Source organism: Acipenser ruthenus, chromosome 13 (assembly GCF_902713425.1).
Source record: "Acipenser ruthenus chromosome 13, fAciRut3.2 maternal haplotype, whole genome shotgun sequence".
NCBI lineage: Eukaryota > Metazoa > Chordata > Actinopteri > Acipenseriformes > Acipenseridae > Acipenser > Acipenser ruthenus.
This window is the reverse complement of record NC_081201.1, coordinates 5,642,986-5,659,216: the sequence shown is the minus strand read 5'-3', so window position 1 is coordinate 5,659,216 and position 16,231 is coordinate 5,642,986. Positions and strand designations below refer to the sequence as shown.

Genomic DNA, 16,231 nt, shown 5'->3' with positions numbered 1-16,231 from the left:
TCTGGAAGATTGTATCCGTGCTTTCAGCATCAGGTTTAATAATGAACCCTAGGGAGCGAATGCATGGGAAAGAGATAAGAATATGCACTACATAAGAACCCGGGTTCTATTATGACTAAGCATAGCATCCCAGGGCTGAGTTCAGCACCCTCGACTCTTGAAGCTTGACTGCAATTTCACTTCCAAAGTTCATAGACTCGATTGATGTCTGGAGTCTCAGATTATTCAACAATAAGCAACACATCCTGGTGTTAAAATACTTTTGTGTACAATCGACAGGTGTGCATCATAAACTCTAATGTACATACATAAGATACATTTGCATATGTACAACAGCTCGGTAGTAAACTGATAAAAAAAAAAAAAACACATTCAAGGTCACTTTTATCTTCAACTTTTTTTGATCATTGTTCCACAAACAAGTACATTCTCTTATCTTGCATACAAAGGCAGCCCACCTATACATAAACCCTAAACCTATTTTCACCACCATATTGTAAAACTCATATTTGTAAATGCTTAATGACTTACAAACATATAGACAAACTTACTAACACAGCTCTTACTTAATATGGTGTTTTGGAGTGCACATTATTATTTAACCCTTTTGCTGCCTCACTGTGGCAGACGATGTTCTTTGCTTGGAAGTGATACTGAAGGCAAAAGACCATTTTTTTGCATTTACCTGGGGACAAAAGAAGAGGCTTATACCTGCAGTTGTCTAAAAGATGATTGTAAAGGAAATGTTTTAGAAAAGGCAGTGAATTGATTTCCTTGCAGGGGTATGGAGATCACAGAAAGTTATCAGTTGTCACTTAGAATGACGGTGCTTGGGCATTGCATTGCATTGGGCTCATATTTAAGTAACACATGTTTTCTGCAAGCAGTAAGGTAAGAAGGTAAGTGCATGAAAAATCTCTCTCACACATGTAATTCACTAATGAAGTTAAAAAAATGTTGTGCTCACTCATTCTTATTGATTTGTTTACAGAAGCAGTTCAGTATTCTTGTATTTGGTGCATACCTTATATATGTAGAATGTGTAAATAATCTAACACATTTCCATTTGAGCCATGTACTAAGAAAAGTGCTCATATGATTTTGTTTTAAGTTATAAAGCCCTCCTTAATGGTTAACTGCACTTAAATACTCATTACTCATGATCTGCAGTTGATTTAATAGGCAAGTCCATAGTCCAGTAGTGTTAACGTTTGCCTTGAGGCATTTGTACTTCCTCATTCCCTGCTACAAAGTACACAAGCCAGGAAAAAGCTGACTACTATGCATTGAAGAAGCCTTTGACAACTTGTTTTTTTTCCCAGTTCCTTAATGACAATGTTGTCTTTTAACAAAGTTTAGACATGTTTAAAAAACACATCCTTCATGGAAACTTTTTAGATACCACTTCTGTTAATTTGAATGTGTACGTGTTGTGACACAAAGGGGGTGATGTAAGTATAGGCGCAGTGCAAATAATTGCGGATGCAAAATTCAAATTGCATTGTGGCCAGGCAATTATTTTGCACTGTGACCTGTAAGCTTAAGAGCGATGCAAATTACTCAACACACACACAAAAAATGTCAGAGGAATGGCAGCACAGTCCTCTTGGTGCATGGAAAAGAAAAGTTTTCAGAGAATCTGAGAGTCCTTACGGCTGAGGTCACTCAGTATGAAACTGAGTTGTTTGAAAAAGCCTCAGCCAACATTATGCTAGAACATTATATAAAGAGGGCCCAAGATGTAGCCAACCCTCTAGTGGAGTGTGCGGCTACCCTACCAGGTGGGGGCAAGCTAGCACCACCATTATACGCAGTCGAGACTGTGCCCACAATCCAATGTGACAGACGCTGCTTATAGAGGGGCTGTCCTAGGGTCCGTGTCCTGTGGTCAGATTGATGCTTTTGTCCTATGCACTTAGCATCTCAATGCCCGCACTGGGCAGAGGACATTCAATCTCTCATCCTCCGTTGAAGTAAACAGAGGCGGATGGAAGGACTCTAGTTCCACAGACTGATTGACTTGGAAGGCTGTGATCACACAGGGCAGGCTGTGTAACAGCTGGCGCAGGGTCGAAAACCAGATTCTCCTGGGCCACTTGGGGGCCACTAGGAGAACTAACACTTCCTCTAACCAGACCTTTTCGAGAAAGGCGGAGAGCAGCAGTATAGGCGGGAAAGCAAATAAAAATGCTTTGGGCCATTCGTGCGCTAGGGCATCTATGCCGAGCGGACCGCCTAAGCTGTGGAGGGAGTACCACAGGGAGCAATGCGTCGTCTCTGCCGAGGCGAAGAGATCGACCTGCGCCTTCCCGAACCATTCCCAAATGCGCTCCACTATCTGAGGGTGGAGTCGCCACTCTGACGGATACGGACCCTTCCTGGAGAGGAGGTCCGCTGCCCAGTTCACCGCTCCGGCAATGTGTGTTGCCCGTAGGGACAGCAAGTTCCTCTGAGCCCATGTCAACAGCCTGAAGGCCATGTGATGCAACCCCAGGGACCGTAGACCACCCTGGTGGTTGACATACGCCACCACTGTCGTGTTGTCCATGTGTACTGCTCAGCACCAGGAGGAATTGGTGGAGAGAAAGGGAGACTGCTTGCAACTCCAATATGTTTATGTGCAGGAATGTCCAGCGGTCCGGCCAGGATCCGCATACTCCTCTGCCTTCCCAGACCACCCCCCAACCAAAGTTGGAGGCGTCTGTCGTCACCACTTGGCGGTTTAACACTACTCCCATTCGCACACCTTCGCGCAGGTGAGAGGTTGTCCTCCACCAGCGTAGGGCTGCCGAGCACACGTGAGACACAGTCAGCCGATGGTCTCTGTCGAGTTTGGTGTTGAGGTGGAATGCATTGAGCCACGCTTGTAGCGGGGGCATGTGAAGCAGACCCAACTGAATGGCCAATATGGCTGCAGCCATCAGACGCAATAGTTTCTGGCACAATAGGAGGGTGATCTGCGATTCCTGTTGAAACAGGGAGAGGCAACCCTGGACAGCTGCAACTCTGTCGTCTAACAGGTATGCGCGCATCGTACTGGAGTCCAGCCGGAGCCCCAAGTACGTTGTGCACTGCACCGGTGTAAGCCTACTCTTTGCATGGTTGAGTTGAAGCAGACAGCAAAACCACAGTAGATAGTATAGGGGAGAGCACACTGTTTGTTTACAAGGCCCGACTCACCAAGATGGGCGGGCCTACGCAGCCGGCGAGGTCTACTTGACAGCAGGGATGCGGCAAGGCCTAGCCCCGTCGAGAAGAGCACGGCTGGAAAAGTCACTCAACAGCGGGGATACGGCAAGCCCTAGCCCCGTGGAGGAAATGTGTACTCTCAGAAAGAAATAGCCTGCCAGTTGCGGGTGACACAGGCAGCCACACACACACGACAGACAAATAACAAAAAGCGGCCTACCACGCAAGCGAGGAGGCTGCTGAAAGACGCTCCAGCTTTCAGCACGAATGCAAGGGAAATACAATCGACTCGAGGAGCTCTTTTCTATCAATACGCTCAGCTCAACACAGAGGTCTTACCGTACCATTTTGAGAAGGATAAAGGGAAATGGCTTCCTCGGGATGACAGTTTTATTCCCTCGGTGGGCGGGACCGAGTGTATTATCCCAGGAAGGGGCCTATCGGCAGCTCTGGTATAGAGAGCTCAGCGATACCTACCCAATGGGCACGCATATCCCATACTTAATGTCATTGGTGGTCGTCTTCGAATTGAAAGGGAACTAAATGAGTCGTTTTGCTATTGAAAATGTTCTGGCTCAACAACTTGACGGCATTAAAAATTCCTGCAACAGGTTGTTAAAACTGAGAGGTTAAAGTCAGTAATGTCAGATGGTGTCTTATATTCTTTTTTTGGGGTTTTATTAATTGTATTTTTCGGTGCTTATTTTTAGCTATTTTCGAGTTTTATGTAAATCGTTTTTTTTTTTTTTTTCTGGGCTTTCGTTTTTGATATACTGTATGAAATTGGTGTTTTCGGTTACTTTCCAAAATGCTCGAGCGTTTTTTTTTGTGTGTCAAAATATGTATAGTAACTTGACAGTACTTGCACACTTAAGTTGTACCTTCTTTCCTTTGCTGTCTTCCACAACGAAATCCCTATGGTCACGGCCATGTTCTTCTGGGGGTTTTGTGTGTAGGCATTTTTGTACATTTCGCCACAATTCTATTTTAAATCCTCCGTGTTTTAACTGTAATACAGTTTTAAATCCCGCCAACACATGATTGTAATCTCGTTTTAAATCTTGCAAGCGGAGTCTCCAATAGAAATGTAGGAATGCCCGTTTATCATATGGTTTACCACACATAATTAACTGAACTCAGGACAAATTTATATTTTTGTTTTGTTTTGTTTTGAGTTAATTGTCATTGTGATTAAGAGTGAAAGAATAAAAATATGGGATTTTGTTCCAAATATAAAAGTTTGTGAAGTAGACAGGTAGCCCGATCTAAGGGAATGCACATGAAGAAACAGCAAGTGAAAGGATTGTTGTGTTTGTAGGTTTTCTTCCAAAGCAAAGGGTTCAAAAGAAAATACTTTTTTTTTATACCCAGAAAAAACGACATAGATGAGCCACAAAATAGACAGGTTCTATCAGTATTACAATATTAATTAAACACATAAATTAAACACATTTCATTAAAAAAAAGTTTTATTAAACAAGATAACATATTCAGAACACGTTGTAGAGCGAACACGTGTAATCCCTAGAGAATGACTGTTGTTTTTGGAGCAAAATAATGTAAACCAGTATGCTTGAAAGAAGATCATCCGTTATCCATATATTCCAATTGTGTGTGTGTGGAAAGGTTTATAGTGTTGCTGGGTCAAAAAAGTCTCCACAAGGAAGGAAAGTCTGACAAAACCTACCTTATGAGGACAAGTCCTTAATTGTAATTATTGTTTTTTAAAACAAACTAAAAATGTCCAGATATTTTGTTTGTTGATGACTTTCACCCTGTGTGGAGTTTTGTTTGACTGGAGTTAGGAATAGTAAATAAAAATATAGTGACAGTCAATGCAAAGTCCTCATAAACTATAAACAAACGTGTGTGTGTGTGTGTGTGTGTGTGTGTGTGTGTGTGTGTGTGTGTGTGTGTGTGTGTGTGGTTGCAGTACTGTGTTTTTTTCTTTCATGTGTATAAGCTATAGTTAATTTTGGTCTTAGAAGTAGAGTGTTGTGAACGTGACTTGAGTGCTAGTAGTAGAGTATTTTGCACGTACACTGTTTTTTCTTGCTTGAGTTTTTTTTAAGCTTACTACACTGGTAACCAGATGACATCCTGGGAACAATGATGACTTAAATATATGAATTACCTCATTAATATATTCACAACAATAATAATAACGCAATTCCTGTACCACAATTCTAAATATAGGGCTCTGGACTCTTGACCGTAGGGTCGTGGGTTCAATCCCCGGTTGGGGACACTGTTGCTGTACCCTTGAGCATGGTACTTTACCTAGATTGCTCCAGTAAAAACCCAACTGTATAAATGGGCAATTGTATGTAAAAAATAATGTGTTAAAAAATAATGTAATTGTATGTAAAAATAATGTGATATCTTGTAACAATTGGAAGTCGCCCTGGATAAGGGCGTCTGCTAAGAAACAAATAATAATAATAATAATTAAGTTTTTTTTAAAAAGCTGGGTACACCTCTCCTGACGAAGCTAACCTTTCGTGTTGTGTTGCACACACGCACTGTTTGCATACCTCACATGGTTGTCAAGTGACTGACTCTCCCGGCATGTAGCGTTACTAACAGCGTCACCAAGCCCCGAACCTGGCAGTAAAATAAGCCCCCTCCCCTCCACCGTCCTTAGAGTACTGATTGGGTGGTTTTAGCTGGCGGATGTACCTCATTCGTCCACACTGCTTCACTCTGATGCGCTTGAGCCGCACTGGTGTTGTTGTTTAGTTCCTCCTCTCAAAATGACGTAGTAACAACATGGCGTTGTTGGGGGAATGCTGGTGTTTGATTGTGTTACACAGTTGATTTAAATGTTAGCTTTCACGTCGACCATTTGGTTTTTGCTTAGCGATGACTGTAATCCTTATTTTTATCAAATATGTTAGTCCAGGAAAGGTAACAAGCCTTTCTTTCATCAGAAGCATGATGAGACACGGTAGTGAGTGAGCGAGTGAAGGATATATATATATATATATATATATATATATATATATATATATATATATATATATATATATATATATATATATAATTACCTACAGAACGCAAAAAGCAGACCTAAAACATAAAGAATGCGTCTTTGTTGATCTGATTTGACATTTGTAACTACGTTTATAAATCCTGTATATATTTGTAGATGCGGTAGTTCTATTCGCAAGAGAAGAGACGAAGTGGAATAAAACAAGATTAAGAATGGAGAATCGACATGGATTTTTTGTGTTGCTGATGATTGGTTTTCTGCACTGGGCATTGTTGACCGTTGAAGGGGCTCCACTTCCAGAGTCAGGTGTAGGTAAGAAACCACAATTGCATTTCGAAACAGTAAGTTGGTTAACGAACCGCCACTGTACTGAGTCAGTATTTTAACAACCAGCTAGTATCCCATTAGGCAGTGAATACTATCGATTTAGTCTGAATGGTTGTCAAGGAAACATTATACTACCACAGTAAATTCTAAAGATAGCTGTCTTGTTTTTGAACCGAAAGCCCATAATTTAAACGCTGACAGTCAAGTTGTATTGTCACCCACGTATTTGTCTCAATGGTACAGTATATTGTAATTTATATTGACAGATACTGTGCCGGTATTTAATCAGTGAACTCATGGAAATCAAGTTTTGTGTACAGCGAAGTACTGTGGGCCGATCTTACAGCTTTTTGTTAAATAAATAACACCTTAAGAAACTTAAAATTTATGTGAAAGTCAGTGTCTCAATTTGTCAATTTTTAGCAAGTGTGTTTACACTGTATCAGTAAAATCAGGGAAGCGTTTCTGGACGTCATTGCTCATCAGTGACGTCACTCACTTTGTCAGGTACAGTTAAATCATGACATGCTTTCAAATGTCCGTGTTGGTGTTCAGTTTATTAAAATGCTCATAGGCATACTTAGTGGTAACTGGGCATTTTGCATACACAATCTATTAAGACATGTCCTTGAGTTGACATTAAAATTAATATTAAACACCCCCATCCCTTCACCGTGAAAAAGCAAGTGCTGGAGTGTTTGCAATTTCTTTGCTAGTGTTCCTGCAAGATATAGCAGTATAGCAAAGACGTTGAAAACACAAACAAACTTAATTTGGTTTTGGTTGCTTTTTCAAGCTAGAGGGATGGGGTAATTTAATATTAATTTGCATTAGCATTGTTGCACTGTTTTTCAGCTTGGATTTTGCACTATAGATACAATGTAGACTTTTTGGGGGGAATTGCATCTTTGGGGAGAGCTGTCATTTTTGATGGTGAAGACAAAGCTTTGTTTTGTTTAAGAGAACAGTTAGGGTAGATAACAGGAATGGTGATTGCTTGTACAGTAAGGGCTGCTTGTGGACACCCTTTCTGTTTTAAAATGTAAAACTACAGTCAATGTCATCCATAAACCTAGACCAGATGTAAACAACTCCAATCCTGAAGTGTCTTCAACACATGTGTAATTGGTATAATTTAGTTTTTATTGGTTCAATATATTCATTAGCTAGACAGTTGGAACAAATACCTAGATTATAAGTGTAGATTGCCTAGAACAGTTTCCTAATCCTGCTCTTTTAATTGTTCTCAGCTCCTAAAAAGCTGCCGATTTTCAAGTTACTTATAGAATTGTATAGTTAAATTAATCAGCAACTGTTTAAAAGCTGAAAACAATTAAATCTAATGAATAGTTTAATTAAGGGTTCAATTAAGTAACCGAGAGCTCAGTTGGAATGAAATCCAGCAGATACAGGGGGTCCCCAGGACCAAGATTGGGAAACTCTGGCCTAAAAGACCATATGTGGGAAGTGGTCCCCAGGGTGGAAAGGTGGTCAGAAAATAACTTTACCAGTATTGTAGTGACTGTAGTGAATATTCATCAGACATCTACAAACATGAAATACTTTGACTGTCTACTCCCACAGTGGCACATCTGTTTAAATGCCATCTGGGTTTTTTTTTATGTGTTTGAGGCTGTGAAAATGTCAGATCAAAAATAATTCTGGAATAGAGAGAGGCGCTATGTTTTAATTGGCACATTTATTAATACGTTTTTTGACCCAACGGGAGGGTAGCGATACAAAAGCAAGGCCCCCCCCCCCCCCCCCCCCCCCCCCAAAGTTCTTGTGTAGTCGCAACAAAGGGGATGAAACACTGCTGTTTTCCTGTGGTGCTTTGTTAGAGGGGGCTTAAGGATTAAAATAAGAACAAAATCTCAGCAAAAAGGTGATAAATCACTGCTCCGTACTGCCAGGCTTCTTGATCTCGCTGTATTGTGATTGTTGAAGAGATTTGCTGTGAGATTGTCCATGCTCGCTTTGTAATGAAATGCCACTTAATTTATAGGTTATAAGGTTCAGAGATCACTTCACAAATATCCCCATGGCCCAGCTGTCCAGTCATTATAGAGAGCTATAAAGGAGAGAAATGTCTAGATTGGTTTATTGACTGGTCACTCAAGCTTCTGAGATTGGTAGTGCTTATTACTGTTGTTGCACAGTTTGTACACAAAGATGGCTGTCATGGTGTATTGGGCTGTAACCGAGAGCCATTTTAAATGTATTGATGTTTTATCAAAGGCTGCTCATAGTGAATAGTAAAAACTTCACTCCAGAATTTGTAAATCAGTTTAGTTTTAAAACCTTTATATTAATGTGAAAATGTCAATTATTCATCCCAGGAGGATGTTGCATTGAATTTGGTAATAAAGGCTGATCCAGTAGCTGATAAGCATTTTGAACATTCAGTACTGAACATATTAAAACATATCTCCCTCTACCCTGATGTTTCTCAAGTGAAACTTCTTTGATAAGCATCATTTATTTAGTTGCATCCTAAGATCTTACTTTACATGCAAATGGTTTAGTGCTGTTGAGATTCACACCAGTCTTAAGCAGCTTCTAAGCAGTTAAAGTATGATTTCAGACTAAAAGACGTCCTAATGCTGGTGAAATTCACTTCTGTTTTATCAACAAATAGGAAAGTCCTGGAGTTCTGGTTTTATACTGCACAGTGCTGACTTGACAAGTCAGTTGTCTTGGGCAATGTTGAGAAATACTCTCATTAATTATTAGTGTCTCTATCCAGTCAATGGGGATATACATTTTGTTTCTGTCAGCCAATTTCTGCTTCTCCTAAGTCTTTATTTTGCACTCAATAACTTGAACGTGCTGATGGAATGCAGTGTGTTTTGACTTGTGGTTGGTGGCTGTGCTGCTGTAGACACCTGTGGATTTTTGGGCTTGCCTCAGGGGTAAGGTCAGTTATGCACTCAATATTTTGAATACAGGAGGACAGTGTACTTTGTTGCTGCAGATAGAAGTGACCAAGCTCTCCTGTAAACTGTGTAAAGAAATCCATGTTCATTTCTGTGAGTAGAGGGATGTCATAGCAGTAAAAATAAAAGGGTAACGTAGGTCTTTTGTTCACATTTGTATTTGATTAATATTGTTATTAGCAAAACAGATTACGGGATCTGGCTATTTGGCAATTGTATGCTGTATTCGGACTGTAGGGGAAAGGTTATATTGATAGGAAAGCATGTGAAATGATTATAATGTAGGTTAATACCTTTCTCAAGGGGCAGCTTTTCGCTAGACTTTAACAGAGTTTTAAATTAAATGATATTTCCTATGAAAGACAAACCTGCCTACAAACACACCACTGTTGTTTTCCCAGGGCCCTTGAGTAGCCTAAGTATCCAGTGGCATTTTGCCCCTCAGATTGATGTAAGCCTTGAACTACTAAAGGTCTTCCTGCCAACCCCCAAATGGTGTGATTTAAGTTGAAACACTAAATACAAAATGTGTTATTTTCATATTCCCATGTGGTGCAGGGCACTTTAATGCTGTTATTAATGTTTGTCTATACATGGCATTGTAATACAGTGTTATATATTTCTAGGGTTGTGTTTATGCTGTAGCATTCATGGAAAATGAATTGTCAACCCTCCCACATGTGCGTCTAACCTTCAGTAAGATCATATAGTACTGGCTCTTGTAGTTTGCACAGGAAGCTTGTATTTTTCAATCATTGAAGCAGTTCAGCAGTTATCTATTCTTTTAATTAAATATTAACTACCCTTTCTCTTCAGAAGACTGCTTATCTTAAGCAGTCTTCTGAAGACTGCTAAAGTAGTGCCCCAGTAAAGATAGTGCTTACATCCTCTAAATATATATCCAGCCTGTTGCTTGGGCCCATTGCATCTGCATTTCCTGCCTTTCAGCTGGAACAGTTAGACTCGTATAACTAGGGTTACCTTGTTTTAAGATCTGTTTTAGAAAGTTGGTGCATATTAAGTGCACTATGTTGCGTTTGGTTCAGAAAGAACTGAACTGAAACGTAATAAGAAAAATAATCCTTTTCCATCTCCAGTTTGTTGCACGTGTAGGCACTGCAGTGAAGTGTGTCCTGCCGAGCCTTTCTGTGACAGGCTTTCTGAATATTCATTAGGTGTCATTTCCATCGACTTTCCTTTGGTGAAGACATGGCTTTGGAAAGCACTCAGCATGGCATCCCTTCAGCTTTCACTGCAGGATACATGACCAGAAAATGCAAGTGACCCACATCAGGCTGTCTACAGAAAAGGCACTGGCTTGCTTTTTTCACTGAAACCTTTTTGCTGACAAAAGAAGAAAGGTTTATTTTGACCTTGTGTCGGGGGAGAGAAGTCATGCTAGGAAGTGGATTATTTTTAAGAAGAGCCCAACCAGTTATTGTAGAATTGGAACACCATGGTTACAGGAGACTGGCATTATAATCTTTACCAGATCATCACATACTGATAGAGTGTTTTTTGTTTTAGTTTCTCACTTGTTGCTTTCCATTGTATAATGAGAGAATCACATGTTGGAAATAGACTTTGGTTCATAGTTTAGAATTAGAAAACCTCACCATAATAATAACCTTCATTACTACCCAGTAAATCTGTCAGGGACATGCATTATACAGTATTAAATGAGGACAACTAGTCGTGGTCACTAAAGGTTAAATAAAGTGAATCTAAAGCCATTCCTTCATAGAACAAATTCTGTTAGTCCCGATTTATGTGGTTTTACTGTTTAAGGGAACATGTGGTAAAACAGCTGTGACATTTTTTAATCTTGCATCCCTGTTTATTTGTCTCGCTGCATCATTAGTATGCCAGGCTGTGCTCAGTAGGGGTATTATTGTTTTGAAAGTAGAGGTTTTAGCTGATTGACCTATTTGAATAATTGTATTATCTGCAATCATCCAAGCGTGTAGTTTCAGAGTTGCTAGAACAATAGAATGCTGTAGAACAGCATTTTACTTGTAAGCAGATGCAGAGCTTGATCTAAGGAAAGCAATGCTCCCAATTCTGCTGTTAAGTATACATCTTTTCCCCGTACATTACAGTCGTTCTATATTTATGAATGCTCATTTATAGAGCAATGTGTTTTTCTCGCCAATTGGGATAAATGTAAACAAACTATGAACCCTTATCATTTGTGAACTAGTCTTTTATGGTCTTTTTTTAACTAGTCTTTCTTAGTTCCTACTGTAGGCTATCGTCTACACATCCTCATTGGACTCAAGCTTAACCACGTCACTGCTGTAGTTGTTAAGGTGATTTCAAACTATAATCAGGTATGGAGAACTACTGTATATGTCATAGCTTTCTACTGATAGATTTATAAAGTGAATAAACCAAAATAGGCCCCCATGGTCACAAATTTGTAAAGCAGGCATGCTAATATACTGTATATTAGGGGTAAGGAAATACAATTTCAGGGTCCTCTATTTTTCATGACAGACCCCTTCCCAGGGAAATGAATAAAAAAAAAAATGGATATACAGTATCTGCCAGAGGTTTGATTTTCGCAGTAATGGCTATGCTGAATTTTAGTCTCATTAATCAAGTTCAAATACAGTACACCAATGTAGCTTTTCATCAGAATGCAGCAGGCAATTCATTTTGGGTGGCTATACTGCATTGTTAATTTATTACTGTATCTGACCTGAATAAAAGTGAAAAAAGTCAAACTTACATTCGTCTGGCCTTGCAGCTAGAAGGCAATGAGACCTGCATCAACTCAGTCATGTTTGCTGTTTTACCTTGCCTCCTTGCTCATGCACTGTCTAATATCATTGTATGATGGCTAATATTTTTGATTAGTTTCCGCGAGATCTGCAAACCACTTTTTTTTTTTTTTTTGTGCACAAAACGCACACGTATATTTAAAAAGAATTTGGTGATTGTGCTTAAGTAAGCATGGATGATGCGTTTTTGTTTTGCATCATTTGATTCGTGAGTCAAGGGAGAGATTGGATATTGTACATGGGAGGTAATCACAGTTCAGCACTCATTGATAGTCCCCTTTGTGTCACTGGGGCTCTGGGCTATGTTGACAGTTAAAGAAAGGATAAGTAACAGCTGCTATGTCGTAAATGTGCTCCTGAAAGCTATTAGCAGGGCTTCTTCTCTATCTTTTCAAAGCATTGTCACTGTTGCAGCATCGGTGTCCCATTTCACAACTAGTGACCTGACACAGTCCTCTCCCCCACTTCTTGCATTTAACTTTTTTAGTTTAAAAGTGTGTGCTATTCAACATTGGCATACCTTTCTAAAGTTGGTGAAACAAGCAAACGTTATCCTTGTTGCATAATGATAACCATGGTGGAAGTTTAGCTATTGGCTTCAATTGCTCAGTATTTTGTTTACATTTTTTTTTTATTTTATTTTTATAAATAAGCAAATAAAATACAATTATAAAGACTGGCCGTACTTGTTTATCAAAGGACCATGAATTGTTTTTACGTATATAATTTAACGTCAAGGGTGACGTGCTCCAGCCCACTGCAAAACACACTCTCACTGTTATCACACTTGGTTTTTCTAGTACACAAGCTATGCTTTCTTGTGCCACCTGTTTCTTTCCTCCACACGCTGGCTGGTTACCAGCAAGTGAGTTTGGAACTTGGCAAATCTTTCATTACGTCACCCGAATGGCACAATTCCCAGCAGCACGGCGCAGAAACTCTTCCAATATCTGCATGCAGGGGGTTTGTCCCGACCTGACTGACTTCATAACTGGAATGCATGCTGTGCTCACATTGCACTTGTCCACTCGCAGTGGTTTGTGGTTGGATCAATGGCTTTGCTGTATTTCCTGCATGGTAATGTAATGAGAATGTCTTCCCACACAAACACACACACACACACACACACACACACACACACACAATATCCTTTACTGACATATATGACTGCACATTTTCCATGACTCTTACAGTATGTCTCTCTGCTGCTGCCTTATAAAAAAATGCATAAAACTGGAGTTGGTGGAGTGAGTCAACCTTCCCTTAGGCATGTTGGTGATCTTCATTCCAGGACTTCATTCAATCCTTACTGAATGCCCCCTTGTCAGCTTTGAGCTCAATTTAATTGTTATATCAAATTTATGCTTCAAATCTAGGTAACACTTTTTATAAGTGAACCATACATCATGGAGGCATCTTAAAGAGATGTATTAATAGAGTAGATCACACCTTCCTATAACAGGTTTCTTTTTCTGACTTTACCACCTGAATTTATTTCCTAGCGGTTTGGAGATTTTTATAGCGATCGCTGGCAAGAAGAGCAATTCTAACACATGGTAAAATGATCTGTGAGCTTCAGTGCCTAGAAATAGTGCAGACTGAGAAGTGTTAATTAGCAATTTATCTGAGATTCCTAGATGCCCACAATGTGTCTGGTTTTAAACATGAATTAGCTTAAAATGAACTTAAAATACTGTTGTTACAGTGAATGGAAATAACATTGTGACACTATTTGCATGAAAAAAGCCGAACGTGCAATTCATTTTGCTAGGCAACCTTTAGCAAACAATCTGGACCCCTTAAATTAATATCAAATACAATAAATCTGTGTTTTTATGTCTTGCAGAAGATTCCCAGATTGCAGCCACAATAAACAGTGTTGACTGTCAGCGTGGGGTAAACCGTGACATTTTAAAATGTCTTTATAAAGCACATTGCGCATTTAACAGACTTTTCCTATATTCTGTGTTGCATCGATTCATCTTTTTATGGTAGTGTCAGTGGAACACACGTCACCCACACGTTCAAAGAAACCCAGATCCACAGGGAAACAGCGTTGAAAATGAGATGGAAACAGGAGGACGTGATGGAGCATGAAGAAAAAATACGTGCCTATTGGAAACATTTGGAAAAGAAATGGAGGTCAAGTGAAGTGTGCATTACATTTATTTTTTCCAGATATTTTCCAGGTATGTTACTTGAAATCACAAAGTCCTAAATGAAATGGAAAATAAAGGACTCCCAATGCATAGTAGGTTGGTCCAGTCCTGGTTTTACTTTGAGATTAATAAGACACACCTGAGCTTGTTACCTATACACTGTGGCTAATCAAGTTCGTAGTAAAACCTGGAATGGGTGAAACTGCCATGCAATAAGAGTCTTATTTCCATCCCTTTAATTCCCTGCCATCTCGTTATGGAGCCTTTGGGCTCCTGCATACAGTACAGTATAACTCTCCCACTCTGTGGCCCCACAGTACTTTCAAGCTTCCTATTTAGTTGTGACAAGGGACAGCTGACCTATCCAATAAAAGACACAAAGTAAATGATACTCATAAAAAAAACAGCAGCTTGGCAGAAATAGCCAGCCAATCGGAACATCCTCAGCGTGCAGCATATCAACATGTAAGCTGATGCTTTCAGTCTTATTTTTTTAATTCTTATTTTTGTATTAATGTTTTATTTTGTGTGAAAATGTAAACCGACATTCCCAACATGTTTGTTGCTTGCCTGGCTATTGAACCAGAGTATAGTGGAGGGGGCTCAGGGGAGCTTTGAACTGTAGCACTCCAGTGTAATCTGATGAACCCACTATCTGGTGACTCTACAGGCATACTTATTCTGCAGGACCCATTTTAAATATTGCACTGCTGGCATCGTACATAAAATGAAAGCCCCTGTTTCTAAACATGCTTTAGGTTAAATTGTTCACTGATTTACAGAATCTGTTAAGGGTCCACCAGGATTGGAGTTGTTCCACAAAAACACATCAAATTACTGCACTAAAACCAGTGAGTGCCACAGAAGGATTGTGGTGTTGACTCCTGCAATGATATCAGAGCTTGTAGTTCACTGTTTTTATCACTGAAATCAAATCCAAAAAAAGTCTTTCCTTGTTGCCTCCTCATTTGTTTCTGTTCAGTACGTTACTATATCAGTCAATCAATCGTCAATCAGTCCTTTATGTACAGTAACCAATTTGTTTTGCAATTTCTTTGAATCCCAAGGGTAATGTCATGATTTAGATTGAACCCCAGCCTCTGTGCTCTTCGTAGTACAGAACCTGTGAACTTCCAGGCTGGAAAAACTCTGCATGTGACCACAGCCTTTAAATCTTTGATTCACTTTATCAATGTTTTAATGACACTTTGCTTGTTTCTTGCGTTATGTAATCCTGTAAAAAAATAAATAAATTTACTGTATTTTTACATGCCACTTTCTAAATATATATTGTTGTAAGTAAAACCTCTATCAGCCTGTTGAATTAGTTCACATCCAGCACAGTATTGTATATCCGCAATAACCAGAGAAGGATCACTCCCAAATACAATAAATGTCACATTTAATTTCATTCCTGAATCTCCCTGGGAGGATGTTAGCAACCTTAAAAGTGCAGCATTGCATATTCCAGTGGAAAGCATTTAACATTCAGCAGTCAGGCATTCTGGCTTGATTTTTAAGGGTTAAGGTTATTGGTTATTTTGTATAGTTTTCTGTTTACAGGTCGGTTTATGAGCTAGGATGTGGTTCCATTGTCACCACTTTGATTTTCAGAAGTGATGTGGATTGGAGTTACAAGCAAATGGCTAGAATGCAGAAGACCCTAGTTTCCAAATCCTAAAATAGCCACTCTGTGAACTGAATCTAGGTCAAGTTACTTGTGCCTCAGATGAAAGAGTGCATTTCGTAAAGGAACTCTAGTACCCTTCCAAATGGAAAGGAATAACCTCTTTCCTGTCATTTTTTAGTATGGTAATAAACCCGAGAAACGATCTTGCTACATTA

General features: G+C 39.6%; 1 protein-coding gene across 3 annotated transcripts in view; it reads left to right on the top strand.

The window, feature by feature from the left end:
- Nucleotides 1-5,918: 5,918 nt before the first annotated feature.
- The window catches only part of lmtk2 (lemur tyrosine kinase 2), a 37,172-nt gene continuing 26,859 nt past the window's right edge, over nt 5,919-16,231 (top strand). For 2 of the 3 annotated variants that reach the window (XM_034031502.3, XM_034031500.3), the window contains exon 1: nt 6,243-6,493. In XM_034031502.3, coding sequence (XP_033887393.2) covers nt 6,394-6,493 — 100 coding nt within the window. In that variant the 5' untranslated portion in view covers nt 6,243-6,393. Of the gene's footprint in view, nt 6,097-6,242; nt 6,494-16,231 lie in introns of those variants that run through there. The other variant, XM_034031503.3, reaches the window with a different exon arrangement.